Consider the following 20,532-nt stretch of genomic DNA (forward strand, 5'->3'; position numbering starts at 1 on the left):
TCTCCTACTCAGCTAATTTTATGTTTGGATCTTGTCCAAACAGGACTACTTACGTTCCGAGCCTAGCCATAGCTAGGATTTTACCTTGGCTGATGTTGGGGATCCAGCCATGGCCAGAATTTTACCTCAGTTGATCCGAGGGACCTAGGCATGGTTAGGTTTTTCTCCTACTTGGTTGTGCCTTTGAAATGGAGAAATTGAAGCAAGAGTTTTTTAGCTGCTTGGTGAGCGTGGCCATGGCCATGTCTTGATTCAAATCCCGTGCTTCCAAGGCTTCAATGTTAAAATGATTGAGGTAATTCTGAAGTAATTCGTCAGGCCTTTGCTTGATTGCTATCAAACTAGCCAAAGTCATTCTGCACTTCTTACCGCTTACAAAGTGAGCAACAAATTGATGCTTGAGCTAGTCAAAGGTACCAATGGATCTAGGTTGTAGCCCAAAATACCACATCTGCACAGCTTTCCTCTGTGTAGTAGGGAAATCCCAGCACATTATAGCATCTGAAGCACCGTGCAGCAACATAAGGGTCTTGAAACTTTCTAGATGATCTAAAGAACTTGAAGAGCCATCATATTGCTCGAACTATGGCATATTGAACTTCAGTGGTGACGACTCTATCATGATTTCCTTCATGAAGGGTTGTTTGGTGGTGACCCCTAGGTTGTCGAGAGATCCAGCCATGTTTCTCTTCAAATTCTACATTACCATGCCTTTCTTTTGATCCGTTGATCAAGATGGTCCCTCTAGGCAGGATCATGGGGAATTCAGCCAAACAAGGATTCTTTAGGGCTTGAAGTGGACTTCAAGTGGTTTTCCACTTGATTTTTTGGACGATTTCTTCCTAGGCTGCATGGTCAAGCTCGATCATTATTTCATGCAGGTTGGTTAGGTTGAGCTATTTATCGATGATCGTCCACCAGTAGCATGTTTTGCACAATCATGGTCAAGGTTTACACTTACTGAACAAGCAGATTGAATTACTTAGTCATCACTCCTTCCACCGATTGTGCAGCGTTAGTGGCATGTTGAGGCATAGGATCTCGAGGTTGCAAAGGCTTCGCCTGCCTGCTATTGACAATTTGTTTATTTCTTCTAGACTTCATCTCCTCTAGTTCTTGCCTTCTCATTTTCCACAAATGGCACAAACCTGTTGCTATCCAAAATCCAATTAAAGTATCAGAGGGCTCTGTACAATTTATACTCCAATAGTTCACAATACGTTTGTTGTCTTGCACACCAAAGAAAAGAAAGGCTTGCCATATTGGCTCCTGCCGAGCCCTCTGATGCTTAAGTCAGTGAGGGTTTTGGAGGAATAGTAGAAGGACAAGCAAGAACGCTAGAGGAAAAATAATTGAAAAGAGTTTGATACGTCCTTTGAGTGTTGGGCCTTCGTTTATAGATGAAGAGTCCTTCTTCCGATGGATTTTGGGCTCTAGAGTTCTTGATTCACTAGGAAGAGATCCGAGCTTTCCTTATGCAGACTAGTTCAAATGTTCAAATTAAAATAAAATTAAACCTCTCTGTGCCATATGTCACCTCCTAATTGGTTAACATATTTTAGCCACATCAAGTACGATCAGCCAGGTTCACTAAGTATGTGTTAGAGCATGTTGCGGCATATTATATTGGTTCTTGATGATAGAAACAAGTCTTTCAACTTATTCTATCATAAAATCCAAAGTCTTGTATCGTTCCACAAGTGGTCTTAGCACAGTAGACATTTGATATGTAAATGCTTCCACTAAATTGTGTTAGCTCTCATCCATGTAGGATTTGAATAGCGTGACCATATCTTAATAAGAATCAGCTAGTAGAAAGGTAATCTCCCCCTATAAACTATTACCTTCAAGGCCAGGCTCTGAGGAGAAGAGCCGATATGGTCCTTGATAATGTCGACTCCTTTCAAAGTTGGAGGAATTACTTTCGATAGCCATGCCTAGAAACTCTAAGACTCCTAGCCATGGTCTGATGGACTCCTTGATAGTCCTGATGTTTGAGTATCAATTCTCTTTTTTAGTGGTATGACAACAGCTACCCAATTGTCCCACTAGGCATGCTAGAAAAGAATGTATTACCCATGAAATCCTCTGTTGGGGGTAGGAAGGATAACATGTGTGAGTGTGTAGGCATGAGACCATCATTGGTAGCCTGAAAGAAGATAGGATGAAGGGTTGGTAATGCAAGTCCTGGTGTCTTGACCTTTAAGGATTTTTACTATCATGATACCATCTTTCTAAAAGAGAGGAAGGTAGGATGTAGCCGGGGCTATGATTCTACGCTGTAGCTATAAATAAACTAGAGTAGAAATGGGTAACAAAAGCAAAAAAAATTAAAGATAAATAAAATAGTAAATTAATTGTAAAGATAAGGATAAAGCTAAGTATTTGATTGGCAAAAAAAGATTTTTTTTAGGTTACACCCATTATTTATGCATAGAATTACAGACAGTTTGGTATCTATACGTGTTGACTGTTGGTACAAGCCCACACCTGGACTCCACTTTTTCTGACAGTTTCAACTACCAAAACTATTGTTTTTTCACTCGTCATGTCTCGTTAAATATTAGATCCTATACCGTCTCTTGTTAACTGCCTAATCGTGTACTTTTCTGATGCGTTTGGTTAGGTCACTAGGAAAAGACCTATAATTCACTATACACAATTGGGCTAATTCGACATTTATCTTCACTTGGCCTCTATGATGGCTACTCAATCTGACCACCTTTTCACTCAATCTGTTAAGTACTATGACTAGCCTCTTCCTAGTTACTTAGCTTGTTCCTTGCATAAGATCGAATGATATCAAAGCTTCAGTCTTATTTGACTTAAGTACTTGATTTGCAACCTCCCTTAACTTGAAATTCCCTTTGTTATACTTCGTTGGATCGGTCGTGTGTGTAATGGTCCTTGGATGTTAGGATGTGGTATACACAATACTCTCCACATCTTATCAGCCATCGATCGGAAGGGTGATGGGATTATTGAACACGACATCTGCACTACATCAGATGCCAACAACCAAGCATTTGAAAAAAATACTTCTTTCGGAATTCCTGTGCTTCCTAGAGGTTTTCTCTTTTATGGAGATAATTCGTGCTAATATGTCTTCTCTTCCGCTAAGGATTGTGTCATTACTAGATTGTTTCCCTTTTGATTAAGTTACTTTCCGAAATACCACAACCAATTTGAATTCTTCTAGGTATGGTTATGTATGGTATAAAGATCTTTTTAAAGTCTCAAAAGATCATCTTCTATCTTTATCGCCCTCAATAGCTTTTGCTCTCCAAAGCCTCTTCATCTCCATCATGCTCCTGCAAACTTGCTCATGCCTAATAGTAAGATGAGTTAGGATCCTGCTTTTGCTTCATGTTCTCGCCTCCAAGAGGCAAGAACATTTCAAGTGTTCTAGGGTTCTGTAATCTACGGACCTTCAGGTACTAATTTGAGAGCCCTCTAGTCTTTATATGCTAGGCTTTATTTATTTTTAAGTCCCATATGCCGAAACCCCACTCCTCTATTTTTCCTCCGTACCCTAAAAAAACATGTCAGATCCTATACGATTTCTCAATAACTGCTTGAGCTTGTACTATATTCCGATCCCTTTGGTTAGCCCATTAGGAAAAGATCTATAGTTCACCATATACGATCGGGTTGATTCGACATTAATCTTCACTTGGCCTTTCTAATGATTACTTGGCCTGATAGTCTTTTCATTTGGTCTGTTAAGGACCATACCTAGCCACTTCCTGGTTACTCGACTTGCTCCTTAGGTACGATCGAATGATTTCAAAGCTTCGGTCTTATTTGGTGTAAGTACTTAATTCGAAACTTTCCTTGGCTTGAAATTCTTTTTTTTTGGCTTGAAATTCCTTTGTTGTATTTCATCTCCCATGTATAATGGTCACAATTATATATATATATATATATATATATATATATATATATAGTATTAAAATTTTTATATTAAATATATAAAAAATTGTAGCATCAATAAAAACAATTATGAATTATATATTTTAAAAAATTTCAAAAATATGAATATAGAAAGATGTTGACATTCTCAATATTTTTAAATATTTTAAACATATTTTTTCAAAATATTGTAAAGAATAAACTTAAATAATTTATTTTTTATTTTTGAACAAAAGAAGAGGGTTGAATTTTTTATGAAAATAATTAATTATTCAAATATGAAATACTATAATATATTTGGAGATGATCAAATTTTATAATATGAATAAGGTTTGAGTCAGTATAATAAACTCTAATTATATATTAGAAGTTAATACTATCATGCTAGTTGAGTAAGAGGCAACAATCCAAGAGGTTATTTTTACTTTTATTTTCATGATTCACAAAATTTACAAAATTCAGTGACATTAGGACAGTGGGACGAAAGGATGAGATTGCAATGAAGCATTACCTTGGTGGCTCCAATTGAAATTCTTCTAAACATGGAGGACGTAAGTGCAAATGGGTAAAATTGTGTGCGCCAAATAAATAAATATATGTATAAATGAAAAAACTTAATCCAATCTACTGTCTTTCCACGATATTTCCCACAAATATGTTGGAACTTTTCTACCAAAGCGGCATCACTGAACCCCAGCAACAGCCCGGTAAACCCTTGAGATTGGATGCTGCTAATATTCGGTTTTAATAGGGTTAGATGTTTGAACATGCATGCGGTCACGCCGAAGAGAAGTCGGGATGAAAGGAAACGGGGTAGTTCTATATACACCCCCCCTATTGCTCAGGACACCCCCCAAAAACCAAAAAAAAAATACCCAAACTAACCTTTAGTGTAATTACCATATTGCCCTTGAAATTTTCTCATACACCCCCTCTTCCTCCTCCTCCGTTTCGTTTTGAAAAGAAAAAAAAAAAAAACACCCCTCAAACCCCCCTTAAACCCCTCCTCCCCCGTTCCCCCTTCTCCCTCTCGTCGCCGGCATTCTCCCGATCTCCGACCACCTCGCCGGCTTCTTCCGGAACCACCTCGCCGGCTTCTCCCGAAATTTTTTTTTTTCACGGTTCGTGCTCCGTTCAGCACTGGATCGCCGAACAAAAGGCTTCTGTTCGGCTGAACAGTGCTGAACAGTGCCGAACAGAAGCCTTCTGTTCGGCAACCCTCAACCGAACAGATCTGTTCGGCTGCACAGTGCCGAACAGATCTGTTCGGCTGCACAGTGCCGAACAGAAGGCTTCTGTCCGGCACTGTTCAGCCGAACAGAAGCCTTTTGTTCGGCGATCCAGTGCCGAACGGAGCACGAACCGTGAAAAAAAAAATTTCGGGAGAAGCCGGCGAGGTGGTTCCGGGAGAAGTCGGCGAGGTGGTCGGAGATCGGGAGAATGCCGGCGACGAGAGGGAGAAGGGGAAACGGGGGGGTTTTGGGCGTTGGCGAGGTGTTTTGGAGGGGAAGAGCGGGGTGGGGGGGGTTTGGGGGGTGTAGAGAGCAATTTAGGTGAAGGGGTGGGGAGGGTGGGGGGTAATTTAGGAATTTTTAATTTTTTAGGGGTGTCCTTAGCAAATGGGGGGGGTGTAGAGAGTATTTAATTTTTTTTTAATTTTTGGGGGGTGTCCTGAGCAATAGGGGGGGTGTATATAGAACCACCCAAGGAAACGACGTCTTAATGCCCAATTGCGCCCATCACCGCGCAGCCCCACTCACGACCCCGACGAAGGAAAACGACACAAGCGTTAAATATTTTTGTTTAAAAAACTAAATCTATGTACTGCGAGCCACTGTGATCACTGAAGTACCGAACCCACTACCCCATTCGAGTCTCTATGCTACACTGGAAGCCAAGTATCCTAAAAACCCTAAAGCACGGTACTCCCACCCATGGCCGCCCCCGTCCACCTCTCTGCTCCCTTCTCCACCGGCCTCTCACTCAAATCCCCGCGCCCTCCCCGAAGAATCCCCTCCGTTTCTTCCCTCTCCGCTCCTGTCTCCGCCGGCCGCCTCCTCCGCGCCGCCGTCATCGGCGGAGGCCCGGCCGGCGCCTCCGCCGCAGAGGCCCTCGCCGTCGGCGGCGTTGAGACCTACCTCATCGAGCGCAGCCCAGCCGGGTCCAAGCCCTGCGGAGGCGCCATCCCCCTCTGCATGCTCGACGAGTTCTCCCTCCCCGCCCACCTCGTCGACCGCCGCGTCACCCGCATGCGCATCTTCTCCCCCTCCAACCTCGCCGTCGACTTCGGCCGCTCCCTCCGCCATGGCGAGCACATCCCCATGCTCCGTCGCGAGGTCCTCGACGCCTTCCTCCGCTCCCGCGCCCAATCCCGCGGCGCCCACCTCCTCCCCGGCCTCTTCATCTCCCTCGAACCCCCCTCCTCCCTCTCCTCCGGCGAGCCCTATTTAATTCACTATACATCATCCCCCGCCCCTGGCGCCCTCGCCGGAACCCCCTCCACCCTCGCCGTCGACATCGTCGTTGGCGCCGACGGGGCCAACAGCCGCGTCGCCCGATCCATCTCCGCCGGCACCTACTCCTCCGCCATCGCCTTCCAGGAGCGGATCCGCCTCCCACCGGAGAAGATGGCCCACTACGAGGACCTCGCCGAGATGTACGTCGGCGGCGACGTGTCGCCAGACTTCTACGGATGGGTCTTCCCCAAGTGCGACCACGTGGCTGTGGGCACCGGAACGGTGTCGTCCAAGCCGGAGATCAAGAAGTACCAGGCCGGGATCCGGGCCCGAGCCTGGCCGAAGATCGCGGGGGGGGAAGTTATCAAGGTGGAGGCGCACCCGATCCCGGAGCACCCGCGGCCGCGCCGTGTGGTGGGGCGGGTGGCACTCGTCGGCGACGCCGCCGGGTACGTAACCAAGTGCTCCGGCGAGGGGATCTACTTCGCCGCGAAGTCGGGGAGGATTTGCGGCGAGGCGATCGCGAGGATCTGGAACGATAAGAGCGAGGGCATGGTGACCGAAGAGGATCTGAAGAGAGAGTACTTGAGGAAATGGGACAGAGAGTACCTGTGGATGTTCCGGTTCCTGGATCTCCTTGAGAGCGTGTTCTACGGGAGCAACGCCACGAAGGAGGCGCTGGTGGAGCTCTGCGGGGACGACCATGTGCAGAGGATGACCTTCGAGAGCTATTTATACAAGCGGATGGCGGTGGGGGATTGGCGGAAGGACTTGGGCTTGGCGTGGAGGACGGTAGGGACTTTGGTGAAGGCGGGAATTATGGGGAAGGCGGTGGAGAGGTTGGGGACCTCAGCGGAGCGCTAGCCATCTTCCGGGAGTTCTTTTCTTGTATTATTTTGGACTCTGTTTTAATCCTAGTTATATGAGATGTATATTTCTGCTTGCAAGCACTTGGAAGGGAGAGCTTATTCAAGGGTTTAGTTTATTTATATCTCCACCGCTCTTTGTTGTAGTGTAGCTTGATTAACCAGGATCTCACTGAAAGAGGTTTTTTGAGCTAGACTCAAGTTCTACATTGGTTTGGAGAAAATCAGGTGCCATCCAAAGATCACTTGTTTCTGAGGAGGACTCTTAAGAGTTTGTTTTTGGATTCTAGGGTTATGTATCAGGTTTCTATTAAGGGCTCGTTTGGTTCGCGGAAAGGATTTTCCCTCCTAGGAATATGATTCCTGGGAATCATATTCCTAGGAAGAGGATACCTAGGAAAGTATTTTTGGCATGTTTGGTTAACCATTGGAAAATGACAAATTTCCAAAGTGCTTATGTTTGGTTGACCATCCACTTTCCTAGGAAAGTTATGTATAATTCCTATTATGCCCTTAATAAAAATTAGTTCTTTAATGCCTCTTTAATGCTTCTTTAATGTTGAAGGGTCTTTTTGGGAAAAAATAAAAAAGGAGTGATTCCCACCTCATGGGAAAGTAACTTTCCCATGTTTCTCATGGGAAAGACTTTCCCATGAAATGTGGGAATCATATTCCCATGGGAATACAACTTTCCCATCTCTCTCCTTTGAAAACTCCAACCAAACAAGAGGCATTTCATTACTTTCCCGTTGACCACACTTTCCCCCCTCCTTTTCCTGCGAACCAAACGAGCCCTAAGGGAATTTTGAGTTGCCTTGTAGATCAAAAAAGGTGTAGACAACCCTCAAATATCACAATTAATAAATTTATGTTCTTGTTGATGGCCAAGTTACTTTTTCATCTATTTTTAGACCTTCACCACACTCTCTTCCAGCTTAGTTTGTCCTAATTTAGTCTGAATCCATATTTCCAATGTTTTACTATTTTTAGGACGATTTTTCCTATTTTCTCTTTCCAAATAAAGTTTTAGAGTTTGGACTGGAGACCAGATTTTTTCTGAACCTTTCTTGATCATTACCCTGACTGACCTTCATCTTTCCTTGACCCAGTTTGGCCTAATTAGTCCTAAATATCTATTTTCTTATTTTTGCTACATTTTTGGATGATTTTTTTTGATTAATCCATAATTAATCTATTAAACCTTATCATTTTCTATCCAAATTGCATCCGAACACCTTTCCTTCCGGACCATGGATACCATTTTTAATTCATGCAAAATACCTTTTGATCGTTTACCTTCACACTTGCTAAATTTTGGACTATCATTTGTTCTATTTAATGTAGTTGAGTTATCTTTTCTCATCACCCATCCTTCCCTAAAATTCACCTCCACCAGATCTCCATCTAGAGAAAAATATCTTATGACATTGCTACCCTAATTTAACCCCTTAATTATCACATGTTTCCTTTTTAAGACCACATCATTTTGGCACCCTCTCTTCATGATACCTAGATCTTCCAGAATTCTTCTAATCCTCTATGTACCTATTAGATCTAATACACTACAAGTACACTCTTTTCATAAGCAAACTTTGCTGCATATAATTCTATTTACAAAGCTTTAGAAAATTACTAGATCTCACCCAAATACATGCATAACTACATTGATCCTCCTCTTCCCTCATCATGCAAAGTGTCTGAGGCCACACATCCTATTCCAAACTCCCTCTCTTGCACCATTTTCTCTCTCTTAATAAGATAAACTGGAGATCTTCCCCATAAATGACTAGCTTTGTCCAAGTTTATATGTATTTACCTAATTAGATGTTTGTGTTTGGCCTCTCTAAGTCCATCACTTCTCCTATTAAATTATCATCCTACCATAGATATTTCCTAAGCCCTAACCATTGCCCTTAGATCTAGGAGTTTTTGCATTAATATCCTTTCTTCCATCATAGATTTACTCCTAGTTTCCCTTTTATCATCATTAACCCCAGCCTTTCAATTCATAAGAAAATATACTCTCTTCTCTCTAAATTCTCATAATTCTAGACAACCATCTGAGGGCTGTCTAAGCAATCCTTGTGAATTTGTTTCCACCGATCAAAACTTTGTGGAATTTTATGGACTACATGCAGAAGATTAGAACATAAAAAAAAGACCATAAATTTAATCAGAGAAGATTGAAGTGTACCTTGAAAGCTTTAAGCAGCCATTGATGATTGCTGCAGCAATATCTTGCAGAAGAAGAAAGCACAGAGATCGGATAGATCTTCCTCTCCTCCTCCTTGATGCCTGTCTCCTCGATGGGATGGGTGCCTCCTAGAAATGCAGAGATCTTGATGCCCTATGATTTCTCTACAAACGTGTGTGTGTGTGTGTGTGTGTGTGTATATATATATATATGGAGTAGGAACCTAGCCTAGTTAGTAATGCTAATGGATTCACCCATTATAGAGTCCACTAACCAAATCAAGCTTACACCAATACTCACTATACCATACGATTAAGACAATAGATCCAAAACCACTTTATGATCACAAATTAATTATGAGCTCTTTAAATATTCATTCAAACAACAACTTTGCTTGTATAAGTAATAAATTAAAATAAAATCAGTCCATAATTGATGGAAGCCCACCTTTATAAGAAATTCCAACAAATACCGCATATAACAACCATTTCATAGTCCATAGATCTTAAGAATATCCTAGAACCTTTGATTGTAGCACTTAATCCTTTTCCTCTCCATCAATAAAAAAACTATTCTCTCATGAGAAAAGGAGAAAATTAGAGTCCCTCGAGAATATCATACCAAAATTGAGAGCCTAGCCGTAAGACCCTTCTTTTCTTCATCACCTTCTTCTTCCTCTATAACCCATCAAGAAGACTAGATGACTCATCTTATATTCTTGGTTTGGAGACTCTTCTACTAGAGGCCTAAGACTAAAAGAAAGGTTAGAGAAAGCGAAAAAGAAGGAGATCGAGGCTCTACACTAACCTTCCCTTCCCCTCTTCATAGGTTGAAGCATGACTATGGATAGTCCAAAGTTGAGATAATTGTTGTCGGATCAGAATCATGCTAACCAAAAATTGGCAAATAAACTATTTAAAAATATGGTTGAATAGAATTCATATTTTGATGATATATGATATACGGTTATATTGGCCAGTTTGAGTAGTGATTATAAATTTCAATTGTAAACCGTTGGTAGGGATTTCATATAATGACATTTATTTTAGTATTTATTATTCATTAATTTCTATCATTAAATTATTTACACTAGTGTGTGGGGAGGATTCTTATTGAGCTGTTAGCATATACCACTCTATTTCTTTATTTGTAGAGCCACAGAACACGTAAAATTGGATGAGTTGGGGGTTTATGATCGCATAGAGCAGTGGTTAGTGCATCTCTAATGCCAGGTAGATAATTGAACTATGTAGTTGAACAACTTTTGTTATTTGTTAATGGTGAAATTATTTTATATTAGATTGAAATGATAATTATATCTTATAATTTCCAATGTTGTTGAAGTTTTGCGTTATTTGTGGATCTTGCATGGCCTCTAAGGTCATGCCCTAGGGGTTATGGGACATGTCACATGGCCAGCCCAAGTAATGGGTTGGAGCGTAACATGGATATAGAAAAGCGAACATATTTTATTCAGGGATGGAGGAGAATGAGTAATTGCCAGTGAGTCTTGTTTAGTGATTTGTGGGAGCCTCAAGATACTTAATTGGGAGTTTGCTGAGCTAGCAAGCAAGGCTTTGGTTAAAGTGAGACCCTTGATCACTATCTAGTCGATTTGGACTAGGCAAATTTAGGGTAGTTGATATCGAGTCTACAGACAATTTCAAAAGTGTAGAGAAAGAACTTAATGCCAATAATTTATTAGTGATTAACTTTAGAGAGTATCATCAACAGACTGTAGTAGGCATCCTGGACCCAATCCTCAAATCATTCTGGCAACCATAATTTTGTTGAGGATCTTGATTAGGACATCTACAACTAGGATTAAAAGTTAGATATCCCCTTGCCGTAAGCCTCTCTTGTAACTGAACCAAGATCCTGTGTTACCATTGGTTACAAGACTGGATTTGCTGGAGGTCAATAGATATATCTGATTGCCCCATTTATTGCTGAAGCCTCTTTTAAAAAGTCACCACAGGTTGGTCAAACAGACAGCAGAAATTTTCTAGGTACAGCAAGCTGCATGAACAGTTCAGTCTTGGCTTATTCGAATTGCACGCAATCGAATTACAGGCCAAGTGCTTGCAATTATAATTGTAGTTGTAGAAAGGAATTTTTGTTTGGTTATCTGTATTAAATGAGCTCATAAGATTACTCCCTGAAAACAATTAAGTATTCACGCTTTCTAGTATTGTATATTATTTTTTGTATTATTTCTATAATTTCAATGGAAAAACAATATTGCTATTAAATTATCATTGGATTAGTACCAGAATAATTAATTTAGTAATTATATGTATACGAAATAATTTGATATTATAGTAACTGGACATTTTATTTATTATAGCATTACAACAACTATTGATTATTAAATATTATTTGTTATACATAATCATAATTATTATCATTAGAATATTATATACATATTATAATATCATAGTAACATTAATTATCTAATAATATAATAATGTTAGTAATATTATAATAATATTATAACGTAATTATAAAAGAGTAAACAATAATATAATATTTTTTTAAGCATAATATAGTATAGTAACTATATTACAGTGTAATAGTAATACATTATAATATTATGAATATAATAATATTATAATATAATACTGTATGTTATAGGAATATTGCTACTATAATAATAATAGGACAATACAGTATTACTATTACGAAAGTAATATGATATTACTATTGCAATAATCTAATACTATGTCAATTTTCTAACAATATTATAACATCGTACGTTACCCATTAAATTTTAGAAATAATATTATAACGAAAATATATTTATTTTCATTACAATGACACTGTGGAGAAGAAGGAGAAAGGGAAGTGGTCAGAGTAACGAGGGAATCCCTTTCAAAAAGCTTTCTTAATTACAATATCTTTTATAATTCAAACTGCGATTAATTTAGGCTACTATTCCGATTACAAGTTTTGGAACCCCACCTTTTTTTTTTCCAGCTCTTGAATTGTAATCTATAATTGCCACTATAAGCACCCAAACTTTTATTTTGAGCACTTACAATTAGATTACAGAACTACAACTATAGCCTCTGCCTGACAAATGCAGTTAACTAAATAGCCCTTTAAAACACGTCCAAACCTGAATGCTTTTGAGCTTACAAAAATAATAAGCTCACTCAGCTTGATAACAAGTTCATTAAGCTTGTCAATCTCAGCTGCAGATTGAATACTCCCTTTTTTTCCCTTTTTTTGTATTAACGTGTCGATAAGCACTCTAGCTTTGTTCGCTTTGTTATTGACAGGAGCATGCTTGGGGCCATTATTTCCTTCTGAATGAGTAATTGTGGTGCATATTTCATGCCCTAGATGGTTAGATCTGCAAATATCCTAGCTCAGCTGGGCACCGATCCATGATCGTTAATAACTTGAAACAATATAACTGGAGATCGGCTACCAATCAGGGATGCATAGCTGAACAAGAATAAAGCTCATCATGCTCTCCACCTCTTGGAGGCTGTGGATTTACTAGGTTCTGGATGGACCAATGCATGAATTGCCCCCTTGACAAAGGCCACAGAGAGTTTATCAAGTGATCCACCACTGCCACAGCTTGCTTTTATCTTTTGCTGTGAATTTCTCGAAAGCTTTGGTTTGGCCAGCTAACTGGTAAATACAGGATCACCATGTAACCATACCGAGTTCGCATACTCATCTTCATACCCCAATTAAATATAGGCAAAACCAACTTAACATGAAATTTGGAGAAAAAAAAAGAAGAAGAGGAGGGGCCTAATCATTGATGAGACCACTGGAGGCTATACCATACTGAATTAGACGGTATGGAGTACATACTGTACTGTACGAATTTGGTACCAATATTTAATACAGAAAGCATACCGACATTCAGCATGCCAAACCGGCCTTGTACTGGATGTACTAATTCAGTGACAAAATGACACTGGTAGGGAGCTTGGTATTAAGACGGTGTATCTTGGAAGAGAGATAATCAAGAATCATCTAGAAATCACAATTTAGACAGTGAAGCATTCTATCAATAATTGGGGCATAAACCATAACAGAAGTCATTCAATGGTGAGTCCAAATTTCTGTCACTCCAATGGCTAAATCTAAACTTGCTCAAATGTGAAAACTGAGGGAAAAAAGGTAAACCACGGGAATAACAATCCAGAAGTTTGAAGATCTAAAAATCCCAAAAGAATCCATCATGTTGTCTACGGAAGAATGTTTTGCAAGCACCTTGAAATTTTCAAGCCTGTAAATGACAAGAAAGGGATTGTGTTAATGCAAAAGCATACTGCAGTGCATGATTCAATTTGGAAGTATGAAAAGTATCAAATGATGAATAACAAATATCAATCAAATAAAAACATATTAAAAGCTCCCAAAACTGCATGGATGCATAGATAAACAGATGCAGGTATAAGTGCTAGAATAGAATTTAAATTCTCAAGCTTAATCCAAAAGAGTAAAGGGAAAGTGGAAAATAAGAAATGAAGATGGCACCTTGTTAGCGATGTTGTTGGACAGCCAATCAAGCCCCTCATACAAACCTTCACCAGATGTAGCACAGGTGCTCTGAATGTACCTGAGATCAATGGTTCTCATCAATCTCATTATCTAGCTGATCCCTCACATATTAACTTATAAAATGCACACAAATGATGCATGAGCCAGCATAGATACAGGTACATGCACAAACAAGTGCATGCTCATAAGAGAGAGAGAGAGAGGCAAAAATTTATCTTCAAAGGAGAAGTAAACAAAATTCTTAGGTTACTAGGAGGGTCAGAACAGAGCTCATCTAATAAATAAAGTCAAGAGTGTGAATGACAGGTGACCTAAATGGATACTCATGTGGAAAAAAAAGATGATAAATAAGAGGATGGCAGTTGGAGAAAGGGAGAGGAAGAGATTTCAACCCTGTGAATTGTACATTGAACTAAAATTTAAATCATATAATACAAGGGCATTTTTCTCCTTCTTCCTTGAGATCTTATTCAAAAATCAAAAGATGCAGACACAATAAGCTAAGACTGCATACAGCATACAGCATACAGCTAGGTATCTATTTATATTGAATGTACCACTCAATATCATCATTATACTCCTTGCTAAGACCTCACCAAAATGATCAAGCGCAGTCCTTTTAATTTGGAAGACTACTCCCAAACAGGGAAAAAAATCAATATTTACAAAAATGTTCCCATATACAGAAAATTAGGTGCTTTACCAGTGTCGCTGACGGAGGGAATGCAGACCAAGCTTATCTGTTATTTCAGCAGCATTCATTGCATTTGGTAGATCTTGCTTGTTTGCAAAAACAAGCAAGACAGCATCCCGTAATTCATCCTGCATATTACCACCATATACAAAGTCAGTCACAAGGAAAATCCAGTCAGTCTTGGACAAGAAGTGGACCCGTGATATCTTATTTGTAAAATAAAGGCAAAAAAGGGCGCAGATAGCCTTAAATACTTTAAGTTAAAAAAATGAATACTCTGTTTTGTGGATCATTGTAGAAATCATCTGTTACATAGCTGCATCTTACAAAACATTCCCTGACACCTAGTAAAAATTACAAAGTAAACTTCATATCCTATGCATGCAGCTTTATCTAGGCATATCAACTTTCAGGCCTCCATAAATAATTATAATTGGGCATTTTCCATGCCCATTATGAATCAGTTAATGATTCAGTTTTCCATGCCACTACCAAATCATCATCATGCAGCAGTGATCAATACATGTTAGTAAAAGTAAAATGCTCACAATTCAATTCCTTGAAAGAAAAAAATGTTTGGAAGTTGCATTTTAGTTAAGTATATCAATCCACTAAAACCAAAAGTTTCTTAAATTATCGTGCTAAAAATTGGTGACAAGAATAATGAGTAATGACTTTAACCACTTACATTAAGTTACAAAGAAAAATTCAACAACCACTGATTACTCATCATGAAACAATTTACTCAAAAAGCTTCATTTAATTAACGAAGTGTTGTCAACAAATATAACACATAAATCTGTCAGATGTAAATCAGAGGACAACCTGTAAGATATATTTATGGCATCAAGTTGTATCACAATCAACTATGCTCACCTATTTTTTCCACTAGTTGAGGTCTTCTTCCATTTTATTTGAGCTAATGACAAAAATCTGTCACATCCAGTTATGACCAATTTGATCAAGTGTAGTCACAATAATCTCTAGTTACCCAAAAAAATTCAATCAAGCATGAAACTTTTAACTATGTTGCATAAAGTGATTATTACAAACAGAGACTGGCTTCTGTTAGAAATATTTCTCTTAGAAATATTTTATAAGCTGCATCATCATCCATGGTCATATTATAAATATTCCTTCAAAATCAAACATGTAAACCAAGATTCGCCGTTTCGGTACCAAACCCCATAACAGTGCTACACTAGTACAGTATCGGTATGATATGGTATGGAGTCTTCTCAACATAACATACCAAGTATTGGTACATCACCTGTACCGGTATTAGAACCAAACCGGTATGGTACCTCCATATATTGTCCGATTTAGGCCGGTACGGTAAATCATGTTATAAATAAATTATATTTTGGTACTAAACTTTCTTTTGGTGCTCATACTAAATTTTAAAGCACACAACATATTGTGTACGTGTTGTCTACATTTATATTTGTATATAAACCTGTTGGATTTTAGGGCATCGTCATGGAAGGTATTATGAAGTGCTTTCACAAGGAAAGAAGTTACCTCATTTAGCATCCTGTGAAGCTCATCTCTTGCCTCAACAATACGATCTCTGTCATTGCTGTCAATAACAAAAATAAGGCCCTGCGTGTTCTGGAAGTAATGCCTCCACAATGGTCTGATCTGTTTTCCATCATATCCACATCACCATAAAATCAGTCAGATGGTAATAGAATATCTGATATTCTTCCAGCCATCATAATGATAACAAAATTGCCAAAGAAAAGATGGGTAAACATTTATAATAAAGCAATGATGTTATCAAATGATGCTAATTTTTTCTTATTTCCCAGAATGTTAATGGAATACTGGTGGATATAGTACATGGAAAAACATGAAATTACTCATGCCAGGATGTTCCTCCATGTAACAGTATACATAGAACAAGTACACTGAAAATAGATTTTTTTAGGAAAAATCATAATATTTGACCACCTATTAAGTAGTTAATGCTAACCATGCGACAAAAATCATAAAAACACTGCTATACATACTGCAGTACCTTGTCCTGACCACCAACATCCCACACAGTGAAGCTAATATTCTTGTATTCCACAGTCTCCACATTAAATCCTGCATTAAAAGCCAAAACAATAATTCCTGTAAATATTAAATGTATCCTATAAGCATATGCAGTTGCTGACTTTGTTACATATCAAAAGCCAGTCAGTGAGAGTGAGAAAGTGCTCCCAGCTTACAAAAACAAATACAGAATAACCCACCCTTCCCCAACCCAAACCCTCCACCCCTAAAGAATTTGTATACGACTACATTCCCAAACTCCATCTACACCATCTGAAGCTGCAGCAACATGATAGATCCTCCAATTGTTTTCATGTTTTCCTCATGGAGAGCTATACAAAAGCAATTTTGAGAATAATCCAAGTAAACTTCATATTTTTGGATGCCATGCTGAGAAATTCAAAATGTGTTTTCTCGGTTGGCAAATTAAAAATTGAAAAAAAAAAATCAAGTTTAGCTGTCCAGTGCCATGCCAGGGCTTGCACCCTAGGAAAGTGGCGTGCTGAGGGCTGGCACATAGCAGGCACCATGTCAGTGTGGCATGCCAAGAAGCAGTTGCACCAACTACCATTTTAATTCTTAAAGTCTTCATAATTTTAATGTCACAGAAGCTTAATGGCATTTAGAGAACTGAGATGCCAAATTAGAATATTGGGACTCCTAGAAGGCCTCTACAGGGAAAAAGGATGACAATTTAAATCTGATTCCAGGTCAGAGCAAACTACAACTTATAGTAGAGGTAAAAGAAGAGATTTGAAATCCGCAATCAGATTTATAAAAAACAGCTCCAATCTAGTATTTGAAAAATGCCACAGCAAGGAAAATAATGACAAGGAGAAGGGGCGGGAAGAGAAGTAAAAAAAGAGAATGGCCACTTTGGCCTCTTTGATTTTCTTAACTTCCCTAGGGTCAACCAAATATTACCTTATTACCACCAGGATGCATGGAAAATCTTTTTTCTTTTGCTACGCACTTCTTGGCATCACCTAGTTCATTTCTAATGGCAAGAAAATTACAACCAGCTCATTTTAGCCAACACAAATGCATCATGTACCCAAGCTGCAAAAATTTGCTACAGCTTGGGCTGCATAAGATCCACTACCTTTATGACTAAGAAGGGTGTGGTCTTAATAAATCAAGAAGTTGAATTCTTTAATGATTCTTATTAAATAGAAAGATATATACTGCACAATCTAAAACTATTCCTACTATTTAAGACAGAATGACAGCATATCTAGTTGTCCTGGTTAGTTGGGTTATCCTCCAGAAATCTTAAATCACAAAAATAGCATTTTTATCCATCAGATTTTAAGAAACAGCAAAAGGTAGGCCTATGGATTAGCTTTTCAGAGCCCTTTTTAAAGACCCAATCAAAGATTTTTCCAAGATAAAAGGGCCAATCTTTAGTAAACTGGGCCATAGTCCAGTGATTGCACCTTCCTCCATATGTAAGAAATTCTAGGTTCAAGCCTCAATTGTGTTGTTTCACAAGTGCTTTATCCAACAAATTCTAATTGGTGGTGCTTCCACCATTATTCTGGAAAAATGAGGTTAAAGGGCCGACGTCTTTTCTGCACTGGAGATCATCTCCAGGCTAATAATGCACCAACATTCTAAAAAGCAATGGTACTGCAAGAGATGAATTTATACACTTGATGACACAAACCTAGGAAAACAATACTATCACTGACGAGGTTCTGAGAAAAATATTGAATTATCATATCGTATGATGCATGAAAAAACTATATATAACCAACCCTTGAAAATGAATGTTCCCAGAGCAAAGTTCGAAATTTAATGCAAGTCCATCTCATGGGACAAACTTGCTTCTCACTCTTCTCAGCACCACAAGAAAAAGCTTTCAAGGTCATCTAAATCATGCCGCAGTTTCAAAATTTAATTATGCATGCAGGCCCAACTTGTGCAAATGAACATGAAGTATACAGTTATTAGGAGTCAGCCTCTACAAGCTGCTTAATTTGAACTCTGAGGTCATCATGAAAGTGGCTCATCATAATTAGACCTTCCATGGTGTCACTTCTGTAGGCAAAGATCCTGTAGTCAAAATAACTTGCTAATTCTCAAATGGCATATGTGAAATATAACTACCAAAGATCATTGAAGTTTTAGTCTGGTCTTCTTATGTTCCCTACACAAAATGTAACAATACATATGCCTTTGCTTAACAAAACAATACCAGCACTAGATTTTTTTCAGTAAATCAGTGAACAAAACAATAAGGTGCTTAAACAAAAGCTCAATCATTAAACAACTAGAAATCACAGACTTCCCTCAAAACTACACAGTGAATACAGTTTATCAAATCCTCTTAAAAGTGAAAGGCCGCATAATAAACTCAATTTAGAGCCCAACTAAGCAAACGTCACCACAATCGAAACATAAAAGAGGAGATATTCAGTGCGCTTAAAAAGAAAACTATAATTTAGTCAACAACCAACATTGGAAAGATTAGAATGAACCATCTAAATAACTCAAACTAATAGAAACTAAATTATATTTCTTTCTCACTTTTTCAGCAATAAAAAACCTAAGGAAGGTTATCAAGGTTAAAGGATCCATTAAGCAATGTCAAAAAGTAGACAATTTAGGAAAGGGGATAGAATTCTCACCGATAGTGGGGATGGTGGTGACAATCTCTCCAAGCTTGAGCTTGTAGAGAATGGTGGTCTTACCGGCGGCATCAAGCCCCACCATCAAGATCCTCATCTCTTTCTTCGCAAAAAGGCGGCTAAAGAGCTTCGTGAAGGTAAGCCCCATGTTTCTCAGCTGTTATAACACAACCGTACACATGATTTAATGTCAACCATCAAATAGAGAAATTTTGTTAAAAATAGATCTAAGGTACAGGGATCTAAGAATTAACTATCGCAATAGAAGATTACGAATCAAAGACCTACGACGTCGTTAGGTAAAACCAAGATCCGAATCGAAGAAGAAGAGTTGAAGCCAATTGGGAACAAAAGCGAGATCCACACAAACAGATCCCGAACATATCGAATCGAAGAGAAGAAGAGAGGAACAATAGTTCTCGATCCAATGGAAAAAAGAAGCATCTACCCAATATCAACAACAACAAGGAGAATCAAATCATCGAAGATCTAAACGATTCAATGCAAGGCCTTGAACAAGGAGAAAGATCGACGCAACTCTAATAATCAAAGATCTAAAAAGGAATGCGAAAAGTGACGCGAAACCAAGATGGCGATTCAAAGTTATGAGACAAAGTAAAGGATCAGACAACGATCTTTGGAATTGGAGATCGGCATTACCAGAAGAACAATCGCTTTAGGTTTGGATTCAGGGCCGAGGAGAACGGGAGTCCCTACTTCTTCTTCTTCTTCTCCTCGGGAGAGAGACTGAGATAGAGGGAGAGGAATACGAAATGGGGGGGGGGGGGGGGGATTGGAGAACTAGACGAATCGGGGAATCGCGGAGTCGGCGTCTAGCTGAGGCCGCCGCGCGCACATGCGAGCCAGCGAACGTCACGTGACTGCCAAGAATCAATACGGACGCGGTCTTATATTAATAGTCTATTATTCTTTTGCAAATGTTGTTAGCTAAATGGTGCTAGCTCCATTCATCGAACACATGTTTACTCGGAAATCTTATAATTTAGAGGGCACATATAGGTCATTAGAGCGTCTTATTTTATAATGAGTATTATAATATGATATAATATCATGTGTGTGTATGTATGTATGTATGTATGTGTGTGTATGTATGTATGTAGGAAGACAGAAGATACCCCCTCTTCTCCTCTATGCTGACTTGGTAGCCAGAGATTTTTTTTTGATTTTTTTATTATTAATTATTTATTTTAGA

General features: G+C 39.0%; 2 protein-coding genes across 2 annotated transcripts; one reads left to right on the plus strand and one right to left on the minus strand.

The window, feature by feature from the left end:
• Nucleotides 1–5,675: 5,675 nt before the first annotated feature.
• LOC103718980 (geranylgeranyl diphosphate reductase, chloroplastic-like) lies at nucleotides 5,676–7,490 on the plus strand. The gene has a single exon (XM_008808014.4). It carries the CDS (start codon nucleotides 5,847–5,849, stop codon nucleotides 7,230–7,232), a length of 1,386 nt encoding a protein of 461 aa, XP_008806236.2. The 5' UTR covers nucleotides 5,676–5,846; the 3' UTR covers nucleotides 7,233–7,490.
• A 5,920-nt stretch (nucleotides 7,491–13,410) lies between these two features.
• Nucleotides 13,411–20,101, minus strand: LOC103718981 (ADP-ribosylation factor 2-like). The gene is made up of 7 exons (XM_008808015.4): nucleotides 19,980–20,101; nucleotides 19,320–19,476; nucleotides 16,670–16,740; nucleotides 16,171–16,290; nucleotides 14,659–14,777; nucleotides 13,932–14,013; nucleotides 13,411–13,680 (listed from the first exon to the last, which is right to left on the minus strand). Exons 2-7 carry the CDS (start codon nucleotides 19,465–19,467, stop codon nucleotides 13,675–13,677), a joined length of 546 nt encoding a protein of 181 aa, XP_008806237.1. The 5' UTR covers nucleotides 19,468–19,476; nucleotides 19,980–20,101; the 3' UTR covers nucleotides 13,411–13,674.
• Between the last annotated feature and the right edge of the window lie 431 nt (nucleotides 20,102–20,532).

This window comes from Phoenix dactylifera, unplaced genomic scaffold, assembly GCF_009389715.1.
Source record: "Phoenix dactylifera cultivar Barhee BC4 unplaced genomic scaffold, palm_55x_up_171113_PBpolish2nd_filt_p 001099F, whole genome shotgun sequence".
Classification (NCBI taxonomy): Eukaryota; Viridiplantae; Streptophyta; class Magnoliopsida; order Arecales; family Arecaceae; genus Phoenix; species Phoenix dactylifera.

Coding starts and splice junctions, on each gene's coding strand:
- LOC103718980 (XM_008808014.4), top strand. CDS start 5,847: ATGGCCGCCCCCGTCCACCTCTCTGCTCCCTTCTCCACCGGCCTCTCA.
- LOC103718981 (XM_008808015.4), bottom strand. CDS start 19,467: ATGGGGCTTACCTTCACGAAGCTCTTTAGCCGCCTTTTTGCGAAGAAA. Junction 14,778..16,170: donor TTCACAGGATGCTAAATGAG/GTAACTTCTTTC, acceptor GGTAATATGCAG/GATGAATTACGGGATGCTGT. Junction 14,014..14,658: donor TCCCTCCGTCAGCGACACTG/GTAAAGCACCTA, acceptor CATTGATCTCAG/GTACATTCAGAGCACCTGTG.